General features: G+C 41.3%; 1 protein-coding gene across 1 annotated transcript; it reads left to right on the top strand.

Moving 5' to 3' along the window:
- Positions 1 to 2,782, top strand: ccl19a.1 (chemokine (C-C motif) ligand 19a, tandem duplicate 1). Its single transcript, XM_076104793.1, has 4 exons — positions 1 to 133; positions 1,417 to 1,540; positions 1,669 to 1,783; positions 2,210 to 2,782. Exons 1-4 carry the CDS (start codon positions 70 to 72, stop codon positions 2,240 to 2,242), a joined length of 336 nt encoding a protein of 111 aa, XP_075960908.1. The 5' UTR covers positions 1 to 69; the 3' UTR covers positions 2,243 to 2,782.
- Positions 2,783 to 9,218: the final 6,436 nt, after the last annotated feature.

Genomic DNA, 9,218 nt, shown 5'->3' with positions numbered 1-9,218 from the left:
GTGCTGAAAGGAAGAACAGGCTCAGCCAATCAGCTTCCAGAGAGACCTCGACCAGCTCAGCGACCAGACATGGCATCGTGGGGTGACACCAAGCTCTTCTTCTGCCTCCTCTTCATCACCTGCTGCTGCACAGGTGAGTTTATTTTCATTTTTTCCTCACACTGTAACAGTGATGCCTTTAATCTTCCCTCTTGTGAAATGAGTCAGCGAAAAAGACAACAGGATGTAATCTGTCAGAACAAATCCCACCTGGAACGGCTCCAAAGAGAAAGTAGTGGTTTACAAAGTGAGCAGGAAAAGGAAAAGAGATTCTCATTGCGGCTACGTTTGAGGTGTAAATACACACTCTGACTGTGTTTGACTCGCTCTAAAGTCTGTCTATGAAATTCACCTCACTTTAAAAACTCACTCTCACTCATTTCTTTAAGTTCTTCTTCTTATTTCTGTCTGAAATCACTTTTGTATCTGAGGGAGTTTTACAGTCTGTGCAACAAGTCACTAAACTACTAATCCAGATAAGGAAATGCTCCATTAAAAACAGAATGACATTAAGTACAATGTAGAGATATGATAAAAAAAAAAGTAATTAATAACTTAAGTGAAGTCAATTATCTACTTTAGTACTGACATCTATGCAGCACTGATATGACCAGAGCAAAGTGAACAGAGGGAGGTTGTGTTGAGGGCGTGCTGCTGGTATTCCCCTCTCCTCTCCTCGGCTCCTTTCCTTTGTAGTAGGTTAAAGTTTAACTGCTGGAAATTCCAGTCAGCTGACAAAAGCCAGTGAGGCAACTTTTGTTTCATGACACAACGCTGTGTGCGGGAGTGTGTAGTTGTCTCTCTGAGAGGACGACACTACATCCCGATTAGTCATAAATTGCCCTTGAGCCCTTTTAGCCGTTTGTTTGTTTTCCACTCAAGCTTTTATGAAGTGAAGATCCAGAGGGCTCGAGATCATTTCTACACTTTATTGAGGGATGAATTTCCATTTGCTTACACGGCAGAACTTTTTGTATTCTAGAATAGATGTATCCTTAGCCACACACACACACACACACACTCTAGTAATAAACAAAAAAAGACAGCAAATTAAAAACAAATGTAGCAAAGGATCGTGGGAGCTTCCGGCCTCCGCAGTCATCATTTAGAGGAGGGCGATGGCACCGCACCGAAGCCGAGTATTTGGTCACATTGTGGCGATGTGATGAATGTTTGGGACATCGTGATAATATATGCGGACATTGAAAACAGTTTTTTACGGTTTCATAAATGTCTGTTAACACAAAAGTGTCATTATTGTAATTAATTGTTATCGATGATGCATTCAAGCTGCGGTCTGAGAAGAAGTAGACTGTGTCTCATTGAGTCTGCAGAGGAGAGCCACGTTATGCTGAACTCATCTTCTCTGTCTTTCAGTGACGTTGGCTCAGATACCCGTGGACTGCTGCTTGAGCGTCAGTAACAAACCAGTACCAAAACATGTGGTTGTTGATTACCGTCGACAGATCAGCGGACATGGCTGCTCTATTGATGCCATAGTGTAAGTTCAGGTGGTGTGTGTGTGTGTGTGTGTGTGACGCAGGATGAACAAATACACTTCAAACCGTTGCAAAAGTTTCAAAAGTTCTCGTACCTCGCCCTGACCCGGATGCTTTGGTGTTCTTGCAGTTTGCTGACCAGAGGTGGCAGGAAACTCTGTGTGCCTGCTGACGCACCGTGGATCCAACCTGTGATGGGGCACGTGGACGCCCTGGGGCAATTCTGCAAGAAACACAACTACAAGGTAACGCGTCTCCAGATAAAAGGTTTTAAATGGAGTTAATTAAGTTCAAATGTAACTTTCCATCTCAAACTATTCCTTTAAAAGTTCATGGCGAGATCTGAGAGTTTGATGTCTTGACTTCTGCAATGTTGGAAACTTGTAGGACAGAATTGAAACTAAATTTAATTAAAAACATGACGCACACCAGCCAACTGATCAGAGTTTCGTAGTTTGTTTGTACAAAAACCTCAGTCCGTTTCAAGCCTCATTAAGTTGAAGTGTGCTGTAAACCATTTAACCGTGAAGCCGACTTTGAATGACTGAGTCATGAGGTTGTACAGAGGCCTAGCGCAGCCCGGATCACGACTCAGGGGGCAGGAGCTCCAGTTTGAAGCAGTGACGACATTATTATTGGCTTTCGTTTCTAAAATATTTGTGTGTCCACAGCCCAAACACTGCGGCAAAGTGAAGCGAGTGTAAACATGAGGGCGACCTGTGAACTCTTCAACAACGGAGCCGGAGAGGAGCACCGCGAGTCAGGGAGGAGAAAAGAGGGATCGAACCAATGAAATAAATAATTATAGTGAGTCTTATGACTACAGAGAGCTTTATCTATTTAACCATTATGTTTTATAAAATGATGTTTGAGTCACAATGAAAATTGAAGGATTTTTATATATATTTTTTTTAATGGTGTTTCTGTTTCAGTGGACCAAAAATGTGAAAGTTTGTAAGAGTGTGTAACTGCTCACTAAGCTAGCTCTGAATTTAAGTTTGTTTGTTTGTTATGTGGGTTTTTTGGGGATTATTGACCTTTTTCAAAAATAAAGCCTTGTTTTCTAAATCCTGAGCACGTCCATCATTCTTTGTCGACGACAACATTCACTTTGTCGGGAGTAAAAATGAGTAAATGATCCATATTATTCTATTTCTTTTATTTTAATCCCACCACAGATGGAAAGAATTATTGGTTTTATTTATATGTGTAGTTTGTTTAGGTTGACAAACATCGTAACATGATTTTTATTGGACAACGTTTCAGTAATTTGTCAGGCTGCCATGACAGAGATTTGACAACCACGATTGGATAACAATCTAAAATTCAGGTCCCTATAAACTCTTCACGATTGTCTTTGCTCTTTACTGTAATTTCAGTTTTTTCTTGTTCAGAAATAATGAAGACATGCTAATAAATCTTAGCATCAGCCCAGACTTTAATCTGAGCATAGGGAACTAAACATCAACATAACATCTATACGTCTGTACAGTTTAAAGGTTGAATAACATAAGTAATGTAGATTTTGGGGATTGTATCGTGCATGTGGCTTATGTATTCAGTAGATGTCATGGTGGGTGAGTGAGAGGCAACTGGGATAAGATCCAACTGATAATGCAAATGCCAAAATGAAGGTATATAGAAACTTACATGCAGGGTCAGGGTGAAGCAAAGTTACAAAGCACACGACAACTGGCAAGTGAGTGTAGTGTTGGAACAGTCCGGCTAAATATGTGCAGGGCTGACGAGGAAAGTGGGAGCAGGTGGGCGGGGAAGGTCAGGCGACTGGTTCGAGTATTGGGACTGGAGGTGAAGAGGTTACCGTAGGGCAGGAGGAAGTGGCTGGATGGGAGTGTGAGGTCAGTGGGACAGGAGCAAAAGGGTCCAGAAGCAGGATAAGGGATGAAGGGATGAGGGGAGGAATGACAGTCCTGGACGGATGGATGGAACAGAGTGATTTTGGACTAGGGAGGAGAGAAAGGAGAGAGAACGGCTCAGGTGTGCTTAAATACTTTAGTGCAGAAATGTGATGTTTTTTAAGACGCGGTCTTTGTTCCAGAACTTAGCTCAAGGCACCACCGTGTCTAAACAGAGCCTCGTCATGGCCGTAGAATGTAGTAATATTTGACTTTCAACACTTTTTCTAGACACAATTGTTATGCAGTGATTTGACTTTGAACACTACTTTCTGTCATGAACAAATTAATATATGTATTCAATTTTATGGTATGGTCATTTGTAAGTTCTGATTTAGTTTGCATACTTAAACTGGGTTGGGTGGGTGAAGCTTAGTCCTCAACATTTAGTGAACTGGAAAAAGAAAATGTTATAAAAGATCCATCCAGATCTAATTTGTCTGAGCTCTTGTGGCGGTTGAAAGGCTGCCGAGTTGGCATCTTTTGTGAACTTGCACAACTCTCCTTTCAAAGTAACTTAAAACCTTTTGCAAGCTCAAGTGCGTGAGACATTAAAATTGTGCGTTGACGTGTATTTGTATACACAACATGCAGAAAAGGACAATAATACATGAATGGTGGGTTGAATTTCAATAAAAGCACATTTACAGGCTGCTGAGTGTAACGTAGCCTTGATATTTGGAGGAGGTGTCGTGAGGAAGCCAAGTGGGGGTTGAATGCGTTACTCAACAAATGATTTCAGTCAGTTGAGGAGCAGGCTGACCTCCCTGACCTCGAGGTTCCCACCGCTTCAACCTACCTATTCATCCAGGTGATCTTTAATCTGAGAAGGAAACAAGGAAACGGTCACCATTCACTTTTTAATCCTCACTTCCTGGATAAATAAAGAATTACGTTTCACATTTTAGTTTTTTTGGCAGAGACGCTTGTCGACGGTGAATGTGCCAAAATGATTGTCTGTCTTGTTTACTCCAAAAAAGTAGTGCCAGGAAGTTAGACGTACCTGTCGAATGGAAATGATCAGGAATGAATGATAGCAAAGGTGAGGGGGTTCACATGAATGAATGGAAAAAAGAATCCTCTGTTCATCACCTCTTTGATGTCAGGGCGGTGCTTTCTAATCGCACAGTAACTCCTCCACTCGTTGCAAAATCCCGACAAACCGCTCCGAATGATGCAACTCACCTTTTGGATTTTCATGGAAAGCGTCTTTCCTGTTCAGAGAAAATCCAGTTTTTTCTTCCCTGTGATGAATGCATGAAAGATGACGAACTGTGATGCAATTCACAGACTAGATAGAGATGATAGAGATAAGGCAGGTCTGGATGTGCCAGAGGGATTCGTGGTAAAATCGTCACGTAACATGATATATATACATGGCATGGCCAAAGGTATGTGGACACGTGTGTCTTTCTAAAACAATGGGCTTCTGCAGATATTTACTCCCATTCAGCCACAAGAGACATCAGCGAGGTCCAACACTGATGATGGGGGATCAGGTCTGGTTCTCAGTCTGGACTCTGTGTGCAGACCGGTCCAGTTCTTCCACAGCAAACTGACAGGAAAGGGTTCCACCACAAGCGTGTGTGTGGATCCGTATAGTGGTTGTTGAAGGATTGCATGCTCTGTGGTGGTTCCACATATTAGGCTCAAAGACATTCTTACACAACTGGATTATCGACAGAAAAATGGAATTACACATCAAGATTCAAACGGGATTGTTTTTGTTTCTCAAAAGTTTGAAAAGAGGGGAGATGGTGGCAAACTGCTCAACACTGGTGTTATTATTACTCTTCTTGGTTTTAGAAAAACCTTTTTGTCGATGAACTGATGAAACCTCAGAAGAGCCCTGGTTTCCCCTAAAAATTACATCTTCTAAGTTCATTTCAGTACATTTTTTTCCACATAAATGGCAACTTTGACAAGATTTTCTTTTTAATTTGTCAAGTATTGAGGCACTAAAAGGTTCAGATTGTATCTGATAACTTTATGGAAAGAACCCTCCAGATAAGTAAAACCTTTTTCTTTACCTTTTAATATAATGTATGTATCATTTTATGTAACTGCTGTTCCTGCTGATTGAGGCGATATGAAGCCAACATTCAGAGAAATGTTCAAACCTCCTAAAACAATGCATGAATTAGCTTGAGGCCGCTCTACACATTTAGTCAAAACTCAGCTCTGCTTTGCCTCTTTGGGAAGTTTGGAATCATTAGAGCTAAACTAGTGTTCAGTTGGTTTCAACACACGGCTAAAGACACATCTTAAATAATGAACCTATTTGTTACTCATGATGTTGAGTCAACATGATCCAGTGAGGCTCGAAACACAAAGAGGACCTTTTAAAGACAACTCAGACAAGAGTTTAGAAGTGGAGCCAGTCTGACAAAACAACAAATAAAGGAGAAAGAAAACATAATATGTCTAACATTGTGTGTCTGCACTTTTATAAATCAGCACAGTGCAAAAGAGCCGATTATTATAATTGAGTGAACTCCCAGTGGATCCTGCTCATCTCTTGAACCATCAGCACCATCTGGTGGCTGAACTGCATCCTCCTCACCAGTAGAATTAATATGTAGGTACGTAGTATAATATTTGTATATTAATACACAACAGTACATGATGTTCTGAACTGCAGTAACAGTAAAGAAAGAAAAGGCTGCTGGTTGATGAAACTGTCTTGGATTTGATAAATATAAAACCTTTCATCATTGTTTTAGTTCTCATCATTGTAACTATATTTTGTTGATCTTGTATGGTTAGTTATTTAGTTTTTATTATTTTATTGACTTTTTTTGTATTTTGTGCAGCTCTTTATATCCTTGTGCAATAAAAATAATGTTATTATATTATTATTAAATTGTTAAACTTTAGTTGCAACTTCAAGCTGCGTGCCTTGGTTTCATGTACTTGGTGAGTGGTATTGTGAGAAGGTGACAGAATGATGTAGGAGCCAATCAGGAAACCTCGATAGGAAGTGAAACTCACACCTTTGACGAGAAGAGAGTCAATGTGACCAAAGAAAGGATTGTGTACAAAGATCACAATTAGTTTAAAACCTTTGTATCATTAATCTACAGCCTTCGTTTTCAACATTTCCCTTCAGCTGAGTGAAGGACAAAAAGACACGGGAGCCATTTGAGTTTGTGATCACATGAGCACTTTGTTATTTAACATCCATAGTAGTTTGATATTGTCATACGTACATGTCATATAGCTGTGGACACAGAGAGAAGAGCTGAAGGTATTTACAGGCAGGAGGAGGCAGCAGCAGCGAAGGAGAGAGAAAGCAGATAAAGACCGACGAGAGAGAGAAAGGAAGAAAGGAAGGAAGGAAGGAAGGAAGGAACCGCGACGACTTCTCTCCTTCTCTCTGAGGAGCATTTCAAAGCAACACATTTCAGCGAATCAAAAGCCAGATGAAAAGTGAATCTGTCTCTTGCCTCCACGTCTCTCTGGTTCTTATTACGACTGTGTTGTTGGTTTCTGTCCGTCCTCTGTGAACTCTGAACAGGATGTCAATGAACAGCAAACTGCCTGGAGAGACCACCAACCCATGCCAGCCTCCTCTCTACTGTTACTCTCATCACGGCTGTCAGCGCTGGAACTAGAGGATATACCTGCTCTCTGTATTAAACATAAGAATGCATTATTAAATCTGTATTAACATTCATACATGTAGCTCTACAGGATTTAAATATATTTACAGTTCAATGAAAATGAAATCGATGAATTTAAATGTTTATAATAATACATTTAAATAAAAATAAAAGAAACCTGTACAATAATGCAGATCAAAAGAAACTTTAAGCGGTAAAATTATATTCATGTATGCAAGTTTTTCAAAAACTAGTAGTATTTTGATTGGGCATCTGTGTACACTCGTATATATCCAGGTATTATGTATATATAGCCGTAATTTTAGTTCTTCGTCATCTCATTTTGAGCCTAAGGCCACATTCTACACCTGGACACGAACATACGAACACTAAACGTGTTGGGGTTTCCCTTTAAACTTCAACAAAAATATCACCTCTATACCGTCTCTTCACTTTGAAGTCGTCATAAATCTGGGGAAGATGTCACATTAGACACTTCATACAAAATATAATGTCTGGACAGATATTGGGTCACTCGCCTTAAAGCGTCCAACGTGGCAAATTCTCCCTTTTTTCCTCGAGCGCTTTAAGGCATATATACGATTATTTACTTCTCTCTAAATGCATATAACTAATGAGCATTATTGTCCAGACTGGACCCCCAACACATTCAGAACGGCCTCCACACGTCTCCTCGGCTACGCTTTGCTTTCATTGGACATCCTTCCCTGTTTTTTCTGCCGCCGCCCAGTTAAGACGCTTCCCTCCGCTAACTGAACCGGTCAATAAATAAATAGAACTCACCACATGTGTACGTCAGGTTATGCATTTACAGTATGTGCCATCAGATCAGATGTACAGCTCAGACTGCAGCCACTCGATTCTTCGAAAGCCGTGACGTGTCCTGAGATGAGAGCTTGAGGGGGGTCAGGTTACATTCACTTAAAGCTACTATGAGGAACTTTAATGTTGTGTTGATTTTGGCGGTCCCTGTGGACTAAAGTGGTAGTGTTTCCGAGCACCAGGGTCCCTTTAGAAAACCTCTCATTTTACTGCAGCAGGGTCTGACAGTCTGACCCTCTTACTCCGGAGCTCTGACTGCAGGTCCAAGGCTGCAGGTGAAGCCGGATCTGGGTCTGTCCACGGTGGACCGGTCTCTGCTGGAGTCTGAGCTGAAGGAGTTTCTGGTGAAACTGCATGATGTCATCTGGTTTCACCAGAATCCGACCCGGTGGCCCCGATGACGAGCATTAAGAACAACTCTATAGAAACAAACCATCTTCTCTCTGATGGTCTCTTTACTGATGGAGGTCTGATAGAGGATCAGGACTACACTGGAACTGGTTCAGAACCAGATAAAAGTTCCTCACAGTAACTTTAAGTGATATCCGCCTGTGATTCATCCCAGCTGTGGTGGCTGTTCATTCCTCCCTTTCGTCTTCATATAAACAGACTTAAAAGAGCAGAAATGAACTAAAAACAGGTGGAGGATGGAAACAGAGTTAAATTTGCCATCTGAACAAACTCCTGTGTGTTGTCTTCTACTCTCCCACTAATAATAATAATAATAATAATATGCTGAATCTCTGCTACTGGAGCGGACGTGGATCGATTTTTCTTTTGCCTTTACATCTTACCAAAAACAGCGAGGACTCCGGTTTCTACGTGAATTTAAAAGATCAATCGGCACCGAGTAAGCAACAGGACGTGAACCAGACCGCCGGCGATAACTGAGCGCTGAGTTCAGAGTGTGGCACAGCGAGGTGGACGTACGGACAGGACAGCAAAGTGCAGCTCGGCGCGTTGTATTATCATATAGTGAAGTTTGACCTCCTCGTTGTGTCGCAGGTAGAGATGGATGACAGTCACAGAGAGAAGCTAGTAGCGCAGAGAGAGAAGCTCGTGTTGGAGTGTCTTTGGGTTGTCTCCTCTGGTCTTTTGGTTTTGTGGATGTATGCATGCATACTGGTCTGGATGTACCCTTTAAAGTAGATGTGAGAGTTTGTGTTCCTGCCTGCATGCTTCCCTTGCACGTGTCTGTACATCATCTTCGTATAATCTACAATGTTTTTGTTGTCTTCGGGAATCATCCCCAATGTGCAGTTATCTCAAAAACTGTTTATTTTTGTTTCAGCGGTTTGCCTTCACCTCCCGATAATTCT

This window comes from Anarhichas minor, unplaced genomic scaffold (genome assembly GCF_050575085.1).
Source record: "Anarhichas minor isolate MPS153535 unplaced genomic scaffold, ASM5057508v1 ptg000030l, whole genome shotgun sequence".
Taxonomy (NCBI): domain Eukaryota; kingdom Metazoa; phylum Chordata; class Actinopteri; order Perciformes; family Anarhichadidae; genus Anarhichas; species Anarhichas minor.
This window is presented reverse-complemented; position numbering and strand designations above follow the sequence as displayed.